Source organism: Fistularia commersonii, chromosome 28, assembly GCF_037954325.1.
Source record: "Fistularia commersonii isolate RoL2024-O1a breed Wild chromosome 28, RoL_Fcom_v1.0, whole genome shotgun sequence".
Lineage (NCBI taxonomy): Eukaryota > Metazoa > Chordata > Actinopteri > Syngnathiformes > Fistulariidae > Fistularia > Fistularia commersonii.
The window spans coordinates 12,525,766-12,542,263 of NC_141311.1; the positions used below are offsets into that span (position 1 = coordinate 12,525,766).

The 16,498-nt window shown below is 38.7% G+C and overlaps 1 protein-coding gene across 6 annotated transcripts in view; it reads right to left on the reverse strand.

Moving 5' to 3' along the window:
• Nucleotides 1-15,957, reverse strand: part of myo9b (myosin IXb) — a 31,166-nt gene extending 15,209 nt beyond the window's left edge. For 2 of the 6 annotated variants that reach the window (XM_086175705.1, XM_086175706.1), the window contains exons 1-13: nt 15,555-15,850; nt 14,589-15,392; nt 5,775-5,869; nt 5,571-5,633; nt 5,302-5,401; nt 4,825-4,925; nt 3,855-3,978; nt 3,378-3,467; nt 1,957-2,073; nt 1,714-1,848; nt 1,233-1,354; nt 702-843; nt 165-354 (exon numbers count right to left, since the gene is read on the reverse strand). In XM_086175705.1, coding sequence (XP_086031831.1) covers nt 165-354; nt 702-843; nt 1,233-1,354; nt 1,714-1,848; nt 1,957-2,073; nt 3,378-3,467; nt 3,855-3,978; nt 4,825-4,925; nt 5,302-5,401; nt 5,571-5,633; nt 5,775-5,869; nt 14,589-15,338 — 2,029 coding nt within the window. In that variant the 5' untranslated portion in view covers nt 15,339-15,392; nt 15,555-15,850. Of the gene's footprint in view, nt 1-164; nt 355-701; nt 844-1,232; nt 1,355-1,713; nt 1,849-1,956; nt 2,074-3,377; nt 3,468-3,854; nt 3,979-4,824; nt 4,926-5,301; nt 5,402-5,570; nt 5,634-5,774; nt 5,870-14,588; nt 15,393-15,554; nt 15,852-15,942 lie in introns of those variants that run through there. The other 4 variants (XM_086175709.1, XM_086175708.1, XM_086175703.1 and 1 more) reach the window with 3 other exon arrangements.
• Between the last annotated feature and the right edge of the window lie 541 nt (nt 15,958-16,498).

Below are 16,498 nucleotides of genomic sequence, written 5' to 3' on the forward strand. Positions count from 1 at the left end.
CACCTCCAAGACATTACATGGATAGAAGCTTCATGCAAAAAAACATGCAGCTAAAGTTTATCCCTCCTTTGGAGACATATGCAGATGTAGCACTTTTTTTGTTTTTATCTAAGCTGCTGAATACAGTAGTGAATTAAGATCCCAGAGTAACAAACACTACCCACTTAATGCCGCTCCCTTTCGTCTGGTCCTCATGAACAGCGTGATGATTCGAATCGTAGCTCGCAAGACACCCCATCGAAACCGTGCCTGTGGACTGGATGCAACCAGTTGATGTAGGAACGCTCGATCACTAGTCCTAAGGAGCGATATGACTTCAGGACGCATGTGTTCTGTGTTTTTCTCTAGAAAGTCCTGAAAATGAAAACAAATTAGTAACTGGTATACTCCTTTCAATTGTTCCTGTTAAAGGGGCCAACAGTGAATCTGTGACAAGGCACAATTACTGAATGTATGTACAAATACAATCTTCCTTAGATAAGCGGTTGTAAAAAAAGACTGCTTATCTAAAATGTTAATCATTTCCCAAAACTGTTTTTCCAGTTTTTCCCACAATAGCTTATCTAACAAGGAGAAGCAACATTAGACCATCAATGTTACAATGGTCCGGCTATATCAATAACAAGGTGAATTTATTTATGTTGGGAGTACATTTAGAGGAATTGCAGAGTATGTTTGCAGTGTAAAAACACTCTATTTACCTTGATGCAATATTTGACCTTCCCAGCAAAGTGATGAATGACAAATGAAGGGTCTGTATCTGAGGTGGCTCCAAATAATGGGTTGTCCTTTAGCTGCAGCTTTAACTTGTCCACCAAGGATTCATCTGTGGCCTGTGGTGCACTAGAGATACACAGACAGATAGATGGATAGATAGATGAACTTCAGAATTTTACCTTGATAACATTTTAAATTCAGGACTTTTGCTTCAGATAGGTTGTATTAACTTCATTTCAACATGTACAGTAATTACATAAGGTACGCCATCCACTACTAAAAAGGTACTGCATGCTGATTTAAGTATGTTTTCATAATCAATACTCTCGTGAAAATATATAATGACTTTTGAGTACTGTTATCCAGTTGGTGCTTAATCACCCTTGAGCATGATTTCTTAACGTAATAGCAACATATAGATGCAAAACAATCCCATGAGAGCAGTGTGCACCTGTTTTTCCTTTCTTTTGATTCTTAACATTTATACTGGTCTTCTGGTAACAAAATTTACTTACTTGCTCTCCCTGTCCAGTAGGTCAAAGAGCCCATTTGGTTTTTCACTGATAAGTTCAATGCAGCCGCTGTTTTCTTTGTATTCAATTTTATTCCAGCCAATGCCCTCCGCCACATAATCTTCCTGGAAAAGAGTTCTGCATCAATGTCTGAGAAACACATTTCCAAGGTATAATGCTATCAATATAAAAGTAAAGCATTATAATAAGGGGAAATCGAAACTATACTTTATTCAAGTATAAGTAAAAGGGTTGCAACTTGAAAACATGTCAAGAAGGGAACACGTAAGAAACAAATAAGAGAACATTAAAAAAAAGGAAGAGTTCAATAAGCATATTGCAGTAATACAGAGAAAAGTTCAAAAATATGCCACTACTAAAATATTACACAAAATGTGTTTAGTACTCACAATTATAAGTAAATGGATGAACATTAATTGGAAAAATGAAAAAGTAATTATGATAATAGTAACAACTTTCCTACTTGCTGAAGCTTGAAGATGTGATGGTTAATGTAATAGAGCTGTTTTTCATTGGTGTAGTTGATGCAAAGCTGTTCGAAACCGTTTGTGCCGAGATTCTCAAATCCAAACATATCCAAGACACCAATGGACAAACACTAAAACAAATAGCAATTAAACAAATTAAAGCAGCCACACGCATACATTTTTGGGGGTATATTTGCTGAACCGTATTATTTCAGTTTTAGTTGCACTGGGTGACTTACTGTGACAGAATCCTCCATGTCTCTTCTGTTGAGCAAAGCATGGTTGATGTGTAGAACGATCCAGTCAAAAAGTGAGCCATATAAAGATTTTGCCATGGAGTCCCGTATAGTGATGGCCTTGGTGTACAAACATTTCAAAGGACATAAGATTTTTTTTAGTTGATAAATGCAACCTTAAAGTAAAAGACATTTTAGATAAACATATCTCTAACTGACTCGAAAGACCATTATATTAACAGTTTCATGCAGATTGACAAGGATTGACTTAAATCAAGGCCAGTTGCACATTATATTATTTTTAACAGACTCCTGCAATTTACTGTACCTGTTTGCAAACTAAATCTGGTTACTTGATCAATTTACGTTTTTATGGTTGTTTTATGTTTTTATAGGCTGCTAATTGTCTGTCTTGTTGTTTATAAGTTAACTTAACTCTTAACTATCAAAATAATGAAATCCCAAAATATTATAAGAAATCATTTTGATTCATAGCACGCATACAGTATGTTTGTGCATTCACAACAACATTGACCGATGTCATATATATATATATATATATATATATATATATATATATATATGACATTGACAGACTTACAGGGAATCTACTTCACACATTGATATTGCTGAAGGCCATCTATAAAAGGTCCAACATGAAGCCACACAATTATGGTTAAAAGAAGTTAAGTATATGCTTGCTTTGGAACGAAGATATTGCAAAACTGTGGATGAGGAATTACTATATTTTAAATGTGGATGCTTCAAAAATCTTAAACAAGAAAAAACAAGATCCTTGTTATCTTCTTGCACTCATTCCAAAATATCAATCTATTATTACATTTCCATACATTCCATTATCACATTCTGAATTGCTACTTAGTCGATAAATACTACTTATGATGAACATGACTTAAAGTAGTTTGCTTTTAATTCTGGTTACGAAACATTCCCTCAGTTTTATCCATCTGTACCAGTGACTGGGTCTCACCATGTCTGTTTTGATACTTTGGGTTAATACTGCTCTGCATCATACTTTCTTTTTTTTAATTTTTTTTTTTTACACACTATTGACATTTGTTTAAGGGGAAAACAAGAGCAATTGTTTTCATGAGATTATGAATTAAATCACAGCGGAATGTTAATGAGATTAATTGTGCAGCCCTACTCAATTGCATCTTAACAAGGAGAACTGTTGTCAAACATTTCTGTGGCACAGCCTGATTGACCTGACCAGCACACATATTCCCACAAGTGTTTAAAACAGCCTCTTGTTTCTTATTTGTTGCAGCATTGTTCTCACAATGAGAACAATGATGATGCATTGGTAATAGCAAGTTCATGCTTATTCTAAGGGTGAATCCCTTTAAGTTAAACTAAGTTCAAAACATAAAGAAATTTAAAAAAATATGACAACACCGCACCTCTTGTAGTGTGTATTGTGAAAATACTGTGCCATTAGAGGTGAAGACTTTTCTTTGGGTCAAAGCCTTTACCAGTAACTCCTGTTTTACCTAGAAAAAAAACAAGAAAAATTGTAAGACTAAGAATAAGAATAACTTTATTTATCCCGAAGAAGATTGTTGACAAGAAATAGCGAATGGAGCAATATCTCTTGTTTTGGCAAATTCTTAACTAAAGTGTTACTAAAGCAAGAAGAAGTAAATAGAATTAAAAAAAAAGTAGAAAATTTAGGAAAAAGAGACACTAAGATGAGGAGAAACTCTGGCAGGCAGCTGCCCGAGTCAGCGCCGGAAGTAGATAGTAATGTAAATCTCAACTATAAAAAGGTTAAAACATAATCTTAACAAAAACTTGCCATTTTAGGTGTGATAGGGACACATCTCATCTCATTATATTTCAATAGTTAAAAGTTAACATAATTTACTTCAAAGATGTACCTTGAGCAAGTCAGACAAGGTAGACAGAACTTCAGCAGGTCCCACCTCAAGGTGTTCAGTGTTCTCTGACAATGTGTACGTCACATTGCCCAGGTGCAAAATGGCAGAGAGGATGGAAAATATGCTACACACACACACACACACACACACACACACACACACACACACACACACACACACACACACACACACACACACACACACACACACACACACACACACACACACACACACACACACACACACACACACACACACACACACACACACACACACACATTAGGTGGCAAGCACAATGTAACAAAGATCCTAAAATAACATATGTAGAATCCAATTTTAATCAGGTCCAAACATACCATCTAACCAGAGTTCATTCAGTAGTTGTTTGTGTCAAATGTATGTCTTGACTCTGACATTTTATATTTTACATTATACACAGCCAACTCTTTTGGATCAGATGTGACTTGATAAAAGAACATTTGACTCCAGTGTAACTATGAAATACTTCAAGAGAATCAAGAAGGCTATACGAAACTTCGCAGCTACTTCTGCTAGTGTGGGTGAGGACCTGAGGCTGCCAGGCACTTGCTAACATGCATGCTGCATTTTTCTCCTGCTTGACTTGACAAGCTCTGACTTGTTACAGGTATCTACAGAGAGCAGAAACTTTCCAATAGTTTTCAGTTATGATACCTGGACTTGTCTTCCTCTGTGATTTGTAGCAAGATAAGCTAACAGCACTGTTGACATTGTTGGACTGAAAGTCATGTGGACATTAACAACATCTAGCTCTGTACTTAGTAACATTCTTAACAGTTTTGGTTTCACTGTTTGGCCTTAATTTAGATTCAAGAGCCAACCCAAATCCTTCTGCAACAATTTTTTTGTTTTTACTCAATATGCAAGTATGCAGCCTGTAACTAAAATGATGCAACATTTAAATCAGGGATGTTAATAGAGCCATATGTACTTTTTCTTGGTGGATGTTAGGAAGCCAACCATCTCCATGGCTTGATGAAGCCTCTTGTACTCCTGTCCAAGTTTTTCCTCAACATCTATTAGGAGTTCTCCCTATAAAATCAAACAAAGGTATTAAAAGGATACAACAAGAAAGTTATAGACAGGTAAGGGAATTACAGCAGCTGATTATGCTCATACTGTGAAAACATGAAATAAGCTATTTATTAGATAGCTACAAAGTCACCTCTAGCTGTAACACTTTAACAGAAGAAAATCAAGCTGTGTCTGAATCAGTAGGAAATTCTTGTGTGCAAGGTCTCAGGCTTGACAGTTTGGATGGACCCATGTAGATCCCTGTTAAGATATTTCATGGCTGGATTCTCACAAACCATGTTTGTTCCATTATAAAAACAAGAAAAAAGCATTTGTGGCCCATAACCTTCATTGCTCCTTTCCAGTTGCGCAAAAGGGTATCGATCAAAGGTACCTGGTTGAGGTAGTGATAATCCTCTGGTCTTAATAGATGAAAATCCTCCTTCTCTTCTTTGGAAGCTCCACCCAGCAGATAGTAGAACACATGGTAGCTCCTAGAGGTCAAAGGTCATGGTTTTTCATTACAGTCAATCACAGCAAGCATAGTCTAAACTGTTTTACTTCTCTAAGATTCACTGTACAGAGAGCTGTACTGTTGTTGGAATTCAAGGAAACACTTTCAAAGGCTTTCTGATATTTCAAGAAGCCAAATGAGTCTGTTACCTCTCACTCTTGTCTCTTTGAACCACTCGGCACTTTTCAAGTAAGTATTTCTCAATGATTGCCCTGTAGAGACAAAAAAGGAAGGGTTTATATAGTCCCTATTGGACAGTTAACTGTGTAAACATTTAGATAACAAGGTGAATATTCTGTTCAAAAATCCCAAACAGCTGCAAAAAATCTCTATACAAAACTGAGGATGATTACCCTCTGATGACACCACTCTCCAGATAGTTGAGCTGGATGAACTTTCCAAAACGACTTGAGTTGTTATTCTGTGTGGTCTTTGCATTTCCAAATGCCTGTTAAAAACACAGAAACCTTCCTATTCATTAATGTACATTGCTACTTTTGTAAGGTCGACTTTCGCTGACTACTACACACAAATCAAAATACCGAAGACATATACAGAGCAAAATGTCAATAACATAAAACATTTCAAATTCTGGATGGCATCTGTCTTTAACTTTCAGTGTAGTTACAGCAAGGTGAAACTTTCAGTAGGATCATATCAATGCCAATGCATCTGTTTTTACCCTAGAAATCTATCAGTAAAACAGTTTATGGTAATAAGCTTAGATTTAAAAATTGCTGACTGATTTTTTGGCCACCCTTGAGGGATGTGTCCACATCTTGCTCTTATTTATAATCTTGTTTCTTATTGAATATTTTATTCCCCTGATTCGATCTACATGGCAACTGAAAGAAAGTATGATGAAAATATTCATAGATACTAGAACTACTGTTATAAATATTTCTGTTTGTTTTAAAGTGAAAAATGTTCAGAGTTGTTTTGATAACTGACATGGGCTGCAATGTGATGTTTTGGAGGTTTCAATATTGCGTTGCCTTCAAAGTACATAGATAAAAACAGCACCACAGTAAATGAAATAATGATAATAACTAGCAGAAGTGGAAAAAATAACACTACATGAATTTAATTGTACCATACTTTAAAAAAGCCAGTAGTTCCTCAGCACAATAAGCACAAAACAAAAGTACTATTACTAAACAAGTACCCTTGGTTTATTGTGGTGGAAGTATTGAGCTACATTTGCTGCTGAATTATTTTACGAAGGAATGCCACCTCCTCATTGTCTATGCCAATGAAAAGCTGATTGTGCTGAATCTGGTCAGGCCATCACGATGATGACAACAATCCCAACTGCTATTTTTTAAGCTGCTGAGAAGATGCTGAGAAGTAGTAAACATTGCTAGTTCCTGAAAGGTGAAGCCTCATTTACATCGTAGTTCTGTGTAAAAAAAAAGTGTAAAAGTGTAAAAGTGGGGGAATCACTACACCATCTCTGTTATAGAATCTCCATAGAAACAAGATTTTAGTCAAATGAAATTTTTGGAGGCTGGCCAACTAGTGTATAACTGGAGTGAGCAGATGTTATTAGTCTGGTCATCCAAGATGTCTTACAGTAAAAAGAAAGGAACCCGCAGACATGCTATCACTGCAAAATCTGTACTCTGTATGCAGCCAGAGTTACAAATATGCATGGATAGGATAAATTACCTAATAGATTGAAGTTTGACCATCAGTATGAATTTGATAAATAAATTTTGTACCACAGAATTCAGCCCAATCCATTATGTTGCCATAGGGATTCATATCGCAATCCCCATCATTACTGGTATCTTCACAATCTTTGAAGACTTTAATTTGAAAACAGTTTTCTGTGCTCAAAGATCATTAAAACAGGCTTATAAATTACTTTCATTGTACCTTTAATTGGTGCTGGGACTGTGAAACAAACTTAGGTTGGAAAAAGTTTCATAAATAGAAAATTCAGCAAATTTTTAAGATACATAAATGGCCCTGCTGGCCACCAAATCTTTTCCTGATGGACTGCAAGGTAAGGGTTTGCAATCTCCAACATTATATCTACATGTCATCAAACTCAAGACAGAGGTAGAAAAGGCAAAACAAAGGGCGTAAGATGACTTGTATGCTCGGTTGGACCGTAAGGAGGGAGAGAATGATCTATACAGATTGGCAAAACAGAGAGATAAAGATAGAAAGGATATACAACAGGTCCGGCTGATTAAGGATAGAGAGGGAAATATATTGTCAGATGCTAAAAGAGTGATGGGAAGATGGAAGGAGTACTTTGAAGAGCTGATGAGTGTGGAAAATGAAAGAGAGGCAAAGGCAGAAGAGGTGACTATTGTAGACCACAGAGTTTATTCTACTAGATTATTCAACAGGATCTTAGAGAATGAGAAGATGCCTGAAGAATGGAGACGATGTGTGATGTGCCCATTTTTAATAAGGGGGTTGTGCAAAATTGCGGCAACTGCAGAGGGATAAAGTTGATGAGCCGTACAATTAAGTTATGGGAAAGAGCAGTGGAAACTAGACTGAGAGCAGAAGTCAGCAGAAGGTAGGACAGAGAATAGGGTTAGATGGAAAAGGTTAATTCGCTGTGGCGACCCCTGGAGAGAAAAGCCGAAAGGAGAAGACAAAGTCACCAAATAACAAAAAAAACAGTTATGTTGCGTATGAAACTGTTCAATAAATCATCATGCTCAAAATAGTATCTAATGTTTATAATCCACTCAGTTACAAGGTAGATCTAAATAAGCTCCCTCTTCCGAATTTCACCCATTCCTCTTTGAAGGAAAAAAAAATCTAAATTGGAACTATTCTTAGGGTCATGCTAACAAGAAAAATCTATGACAGAAAATGTGAATACAGCACTGAAGCCATGCTTACAATACAATATTGATACCTTGGAATGTTCATTTTCAGTGCAGATTCTCACTGTATTCATAGACATGCATGGCTTTAGTTTTCAACCAATTGAAATCAACAATTGGCAAATATTGCATTTGCAGTAAAATGAAGTCAAAACTCAGAGCGACAGTTTGAGGTGGTATGCAGTGGGAAAGAGGTTTCGCCATTTTATCGCACATTTTAGATACTATTAAGAAACATAAATACAATAGAGGGTTATAGAAAGGCTATTGAGACTTTGGGAAACATGTGGCTACTCCTTTGAATGGACCAAAACTTATGAAGAATCAAGGCATAACTGTAGGTAAACACCGGAAAACATTAAGTTAACCAAAACTTAATTATGCAAGTTGAAAGTTTCCAAAGTGATTTTTCATTTTACTTTGAAAAAGCCAAACAAAGCAATAAAAAAAAAATATATATAAAAAAAATCAATCATATTGAACATAACCAAGTATCTATTTGATTCCTGTCCGTGAATATTCTTTTTCTATGAATATACAGTTCTTTAGATACCTAAAATATAAACAAAATGGCTTTGAATTTGCATTAGGTTTAGAAACTAGTTAAGAGTCTATCGTAACTGTGGTGAAATAGAGGGTGACAATCATCGTTCATCAACTTCAATAGCAAAACAAGAAAAAAAAAAGTAAACTTAGGTTACTGCGTTAGACCACCTGTAAGATATAAATGATTACTGAGCAAGGTGGGGTATTCCTCGAAAAAACAAGTTCACCAGTTGTATTCATCAATTCAAGAAAAAGAATGACAGCCTCATTGAGTTGACCATAATTCAATGTCAATACAATTTTTATATAAAAATATCCTCTATCTATCCATCTTCCCCCCCTTATCTGAAGTTGGGTAGTGGGGGCAGCAGCCAGAGCAGTGAGACCCAGACTCTCCCTCTCCCCCGCCATTTCGTCAAGCTCTTCTGGGGCAACCCCAAGGCATTCCCTGGCAAGCCTGGAAACATAGTCTCTATAGCGTGTCCTGGGTCTTCCCTGTGGCCTCCTCCCAGATGGACATGCCCGGAATACCTCACCCGGGAGGCGTCCAGGAGGCATCCTGACCAGATGCCCGAGCCACCTCATCTGACTCCCCTCTGTGCAGAGGAGCAGTGGCTCTAGTCTGAGCTTCTCCCGGATAACCGAACTTCTCACCCTATCTCAAAGGGAGAGTCTGGCCATCCGGTGGAGGAAACTCATTTCAGTCGCTTGTATCCACGATCTAATTCTTTTGGTCACTACCAACAGCTCGTGACCATAGGTGAGGGTGGGAACGTAGATCGACCGGTAAATTGAGAGCTTTGCCTTTTGGCTCAGCTCCCTCTTCACCACGACAGACCAGTACAGAGTCCGCATTGCTGCAGACGCCGCACCAATCCACCCGTCCATCACGCGCTCCTTATGCCTTTCTCTGAACAAGACCCTGAGATACTTGAACTCATACTTGATACTTGAACTCATCCACTTGGGGCAGGACCTCTTCACCGACCCAGAGGGGGCATTCGACCTGTTCCGGTTGAACACTATGGTCTCGGATTTGGAGGTACTGATCCTCATCCCGGCTGCTTGAGAGCTGGAGATCATGGCCTGATGAAGCCAAAAAAAAAGCAGACTCGATCCTGCGGCCACCAAACCAGATCCCCTTGATGCCCTGGCTGCGCCTAGAAATTCTGTCCATAAAAGTTATGAACAGAATCAGTGACAATGGGCCATGTTCCATGCTTCCACTGTCATTGTCGGATGCTTCCATTGTCATTGTCATTCCATTGTCAGAGCTGCGGCCATTAGGCGGTCGGTGCCTGTTGGGGCGGCAACCCGCGAACCTGCTGGTGGACTCCAGTGGTGAGGGATGCCATCAAACTGAAGAAGGAGTCCTATCAGGCCTTTCTGGCCTGTTGGGCTCCGGAGGCAGCTGACAGGTACTGGGAAGGCCGAACGGCATGCGGCTTTGGTGGGTGCCAAGGTAAAAACTCGCGTGTGGGAGGAGTTTGGGAGACCATGGAGAATGACTAACGTTGGCGTCAAGGATATTCTGGTCTACCATCCAGTGGCTCAGGAGGGAGAAACAGTGCTCTGTCAACACTGTGTACGGGTGGGAGTGGGGCACTGCTGACCTCAACTCGAGACATTGTAGATTGGTGGCAGGAATACTTCTGAGACCTCCTTGACCCTGTTGAAACACCTTCCAATGAAAAAGCAGAGCCAGGGGACCGTGGAATGGACACACCTATTCCAGGGCCCAAGTTGCTGAAGCAGTCACAAAGCTCTTAAATTGCAGCCCTGGTCTGCCCTGGGTTCCTCAAAGCTCTGGATGCTGTAGGGCTGTCCTGGCTGACATGTCTGATGCATTGCGTGGATGTCAGGGACAGTGCTGCTGGACTGGCAGACCAGGGTGGTGATCCCCCTTTTTAAAGATAGGGATCACCTTGGAGGGTGTGCTCCGACTACAGAAGGTTCACACTCCTCAGCCTCCCGTGTGAAGTCTGTTCAGCGGTGCAGCAGAATAGGGTCCACTGGGTCGTTGAACCTCGGATCCAGCAGGAACAGTGTGTTCGTCCTAGCTGTAGAACAGTGGATCAGTTCTATACCCTTGACAAGGTCCTCGAGGGGGCATGGGAGTATGCCCAACCAGTTACATGCGTTTTGTGGATCTGGAGAAGGCAATCAACATTTTCTTGTGGGCAATCCTGTGGGGGTGCTCCGGGAGTACGGGGTACCAAACCCCCTCATATGGGCTGTTCGGTCCCTGTGATCGGTGTCAGAGCTTGGGCCGCATTGCTGGTTCTGAGTTGGACCTGTTGCCGGTGAGAGCTGGACTCCACCAGGGCTGCCCTTTACCATATCCTTTAAGTTGATACAATTTTGCAAAATGCAAATAAAATGTGGTCCTTGTGCAGAATGGATCATTTCAGTTATCCTTTATGAATCCTTTTGCATGAATTTTAACTAATCACCAATCTGAACTTTAAGCTGATATTTTCTTGTTGCAAATATGTACTTGATGATGATCTACATATATAGATAAAAACACACATACATCCTTTACCATATCCTTTAAGTTGATACAATTTTGCAAAATGCAAATAAAATGTGGTCCTTGTGCAGAATGGACCATTTCAGTTATCCTTTATGAATCCTTTTGCATGAATTTTAACTAATCACCAATCTGAACTTTAAGCTGATATTTTCTTGTTGCAAATATTTACTTGATGATGATCTACATATATAGATAAAAACACACATACATTCCCACAAATATATTGTTAATTCTACAAAGTTTTGAGGTATTTCTGTATGTTTGATATTCATCTGACATAAATAGTTAATTTGTTCTTCAATTTTTATTATATTTCTTACAAATATTCTGCAGCCTTTGTTGATGTCTCTGCAATGTTTTGCTTAATTCTAATGTTTTTTTTTTTCAATAAAAGGAATTATCCACCTGACATACACAAATAAATAAACAAACAAACAAATAAAATACTTAAGGGGAATGGTAAACTTCAACAGAGCATGACCCAGTGATCAAGATCAGGCAGCAGAAAATGAATTTAAAAATCATAAAAATCATATCTCGGATATATATTTCTGCATCTTCAAGTGCCAGGGGGGTCATGTATTGTATATGGAAAGCCATAGAATATACTACAACATTAAGTAAGCAAAATTACAACTCTTGACCTGAAAACAAATTCCATTCACAGGGGGAAACAAAATGTATGCATCTACGTAAATAGAGTGAGTGAGTGTGAGTGTGTGTGAGAGAGAGAGAGAGAGAGAGAGAGAGAGAGAGAGAGAGAGAGAGAGAGAGAGAGAGAGAGAGAGAGAGAGAGAGAGAGAGAGAGAGAGAGAGAGAGAGAGAGAGAGAGAGAGAGAGAGAGAGAGAGAGGTGATATCCTTTGTATGGATTTGTAAAACCTTGCTGAGCCTGTTCTGACATGTTGTTTCTCTTCTCTCCCTCCACTGCTACTTCACAGACAACGCCCTGCACATTCCCCTTGTGGAGCTCAACAATCACATTTCAAATGACAAAAATCCACTAACAACCTCTTATGAAAGCCCATTCACCTGTGAATGATTTGAACTCTCCCAATTTTAAGATTGACTGGCACACATCCTTATGTCCTCGCTTCCAACTTTAAAATATTTCTCCACATTTTCAAGGCAGTTTGTAGCATCAAGGGAAGGAGGGAAGGAGACCCTATGAATAAGTATTAATGAGTAGTCGTTGACAGATAAAACACAAAGATGTATCATTGTAAAATGCATGAAATCCCTGGGAGGCAAATGATGTTACGAATAATGATGGTGCTTGCCCTCTTTCGAGTAAGTGCTTGTGGCCACTTATCTTGCTCAAAAAGTGTAATCACATAGACAAAGCCACACTCTCTCCATAAGCCAAATATCCCTGAATTTGAACTTTGGTAGGAGAGGAAAATAAATAAAAAAAAACAAAAACAAACACATTACTCAAAAGAAGGACTGAGTGAAATATTACCTAAGATGTTGCTTATTGTAGTTTGAGAAACTTGTCGGACTTGTTCAAAAAGATGGTGACTTCATTTTGGTCAGTTTGTCATAAAAATATTTGAATATGAGTTGGTTTGTGTGTTAATAGTTTGGTGGGCTGGGACTGTCTGAAAGGTCAGTTATTCTGTGAATTAAACACTATGCACTGAGCTCATAGTGAGACTTCAACACAGCAAAAGTGTGTACAATTTCATTTGAATGAATATCTTGCTTTGCACTCGATCACATGTTGCAAAGTTTTAATATAAACTGAAAAAGAAAACAATGTATTAGAGGACCAACAAGCCAATTGTTACACACTGCTGAGGCTATAAAAGATCCTTTATATTAGAAATGTGAAAGTGAAACCAAAGCAGCTCCCAGCACACATACATTACATTATTGTTAGTGCTTCTTTTTAGGAAATCTTTTTAGGAGTATAGCAAAACAAACTAATGTAAGAACCAAAAGTGTGGTACTTTACCCAAGGCCATAATGTTTATTATACCATCTTTTCATAAACAAAATTTCCATGAATTTATATTAGTGTTTTATGCACTCATTGGTTATACTAATATAAGCCAGTTGGTGCAAAGACTGCTGACAAATTTGCACATTTCCTGTATAAAGAGGAAATGTTATTCATTTATCATTTTCCTTTTCTGAACAAACCTGATTGAAAGAGAATGAGACAGCAGCAGATAATTAAATTTTGGCTTAGAAACATGATTTAAAACATCAAAGTAATGAAAAAACAGCACAATATTCAAAAACAGCTGGAAATGAGCAACTACTGTCACGATATCACTGTTGATTTAGATTAGCAGACCTCACAAAAAAGGGATTTTGTCACCGATTTATTACTTTAGCTGAGAATGAATGTTTCAAATGCTTAACCCTTGTGTTGTCTTGCGGGTCAAAAGTGACCCACTACCATGTTTAGCTATAGAAAAAACACCTTAACATATTTTTTTCCTACTTGAAATTTTATGACTGTTCCTAAAGAGACCCCATAATTAGAAAAAGTGATACTTCTTTTTAGTTTATGTTTCCATGTGGGCTGTACACCACAAGGGTGCAAAGATTGTCTTATGGGTCCAATTTTGACCCGTAAGAAAAGATATTTTGAACGTCTTCGGAGCCTACAGTGTGTTAATTTTGCATGCTTTGTTTCATTCATTCATTCCTTCATTTTAATCCCTGCGTGAGAGCATTTTGGGAGAGGGAGGATTTTAATGAGAATATTTCTGAAAAGCAGTGGAAAAAATAAGAATTAAGACATAACTGGATATGTTCAGTATGAAATCCAACTGTTTTATGAGTGATTCAAAGTCCAGGAGGGCTTATCAATAATAATTGGATTTTTAAAAGCAGGTAGATGCAGGCTTCATGAATTTAATAAAACCAACTTTATGAAATAGGAAAAACAGTTGAATATTGATCACTTTAAGCATAAATATTTGATTAATACGTGCTAAAGTGCTGACGTGAACTTAAAAACAGTTGTATTTGCGAAATCAAAAAATTATACATTTGCTGACAGGATGGCAAGCTCTAAAGACTGCTTAGACACATTCTAACACTTACCATTTCTGTAAATTGACAGCAAATCATTATGTCTACTTGTGGAAAACCTGTAACCAGTGTTTACTGAGTGTCGTTCAGATTTTTCCCATCCAGACCACAACACCAGAGGTGTCTGTATTAGGTTTCATGTATACACTTATGTGGTGACTTCAAGCTTAAACCATGGTTACCTACCTCTAGCACTGGACTGGCTCCCAGGATGGTCCTCTCCAGACCAGTTGAGTATGTTTTCTGGCTGAGTGCAGTCAGGCAGTGGATGAGAAAACTGCTACTTTCAGTTTTCCCAGAGCAACTTTCACCCGATATCAAAATACACTGGCTAACTTGCTTGTTGAGCATGGCTCGATAGGCTAGGTCAGCGACGGCGAATATATGAGGGCTTAATTTGCCGAGTGGCTGGTTCTCATACATCTTGATGTACTTGGGGTTGTAATAGACAGGAAGGAACTTATTGGGGTTGATGGCAATAAGGATATTGCTGATGTAAGTATAGATTTTGTGCTTGTAGAAGCGTTCCCGTAAAGCATCCAAAATACTGTCTCCTGTCACTGTGGGCAGATTACAAAGATCGTCATACTCCTCAACGCTGTTTTCTGCTTGGTCGCTGCCATTCTTGGCTGACTGCAGAATAAAGTAGTACCCCTGGCTCTTGGGGTGCCAACCCTGGAAATGACTGGGCCACAGTCGAACTCGATCCAAAAGGAACTCCTCGGCCTTCAGGATCTTCTCCCCTCCGTCTTTCTTTGTGATCTCCAGCAGGTTGTACTCCTGGTTGGGATCCAGGTCTAGAGTGGTGACGGCATTGTAGATAACCAACCTTGCCGTGTCCCCAGAATTGACCTGCAGGGGACAGTAAGTGTCCGTGTCCTGGGACATCCTGTGGTAAATTTGCACAACAAGCGCCTCTCCATCTGAAGAACTCATCCTGATACACGGGGGCAGGCGTCAGCATAACTCGGAAACCTCTGCCAGGATCCACTGCAGGGAATGACACCAAACAAAAAGAGGAAATCATTTCAGCCGATATCTATCAGATGGGAAATAAACTACTACACAGATTTCTCCCCCACAACAAATTCATTAAATCACAAGTGACAAATGTCATACAGAATTAAGTTTCAGAAAATAAAATAAACTTACCTTTAGATGTCCAACTTTTATTTCATTTTTGAAAATCGAACAGCGTCGAGTGGGAGCTAACCGATCCAGTCGCACAAAGTGTGGAGAAAAACGCCTTCCACACCTGTATTTCCTCAAAAAAAAAAAAAAAAAACGATGGAAGAATTCAAGTGAACCAGGAAGCTCCGGTTTTCAACCACTGATCGGGGTTGTAAAAGACGTTGGGCATTTATTTAAGAAATTAAATTTCTGTCAGCCATTGCGAATGACGGTCTCTGTTCTACTACAAACTTCTGGCGAATGTTACTTCCTAGATTTCAAGACGCGCACGCACGCACGCACGCACGCGCAAACCGACGTGGTGGACAGACATCGACATAATTTTCCTTCAACAGAAAGCAAAAGTTACCTTGAAATTCAGTCTCCCGTTTGGAAGAGGAATCTTCCATAATGCATCGGAACCAAAAGCGATAGAGACCTTTTCAATAAATGTAATTTGTTTACTTGGTTTAGCTCCACGATTTGAGCGCAGACCAGTGGCGATTTGGAGCATTACACCCCTTTGATTGCTGTCATTTTTCTAACAAAAGCCATTTTCACACAAGTAAGTTTATAGACAAAAAAATACATGCCTCAGTGATCTAAATTTTAGTTGGAGCTAAGGCTGTATTGAGCAAAATATTTGATGCTATAAAATTGAAATTCCATGTCAGAAATTAGGACTCAATTTTAAGATCATTTGTGAAACGCTTCCTGAATTTAAAATAATATCTTGCTTTTTTATAGAAATATGAAGATCTGGGAATATGGGGTACTGAACCCCATTATCTGGGCAGTTTGGTCCCTGTATGACCGGTGTCGGCGCTTGGTCCGCATTGCCGCTCTAAATCATATTCGTTTCCGGTGAGAGTTGGACGCCGCCGGGACTGCACTTTGTCGACTCTGTTCATGGCTCATATGGACAA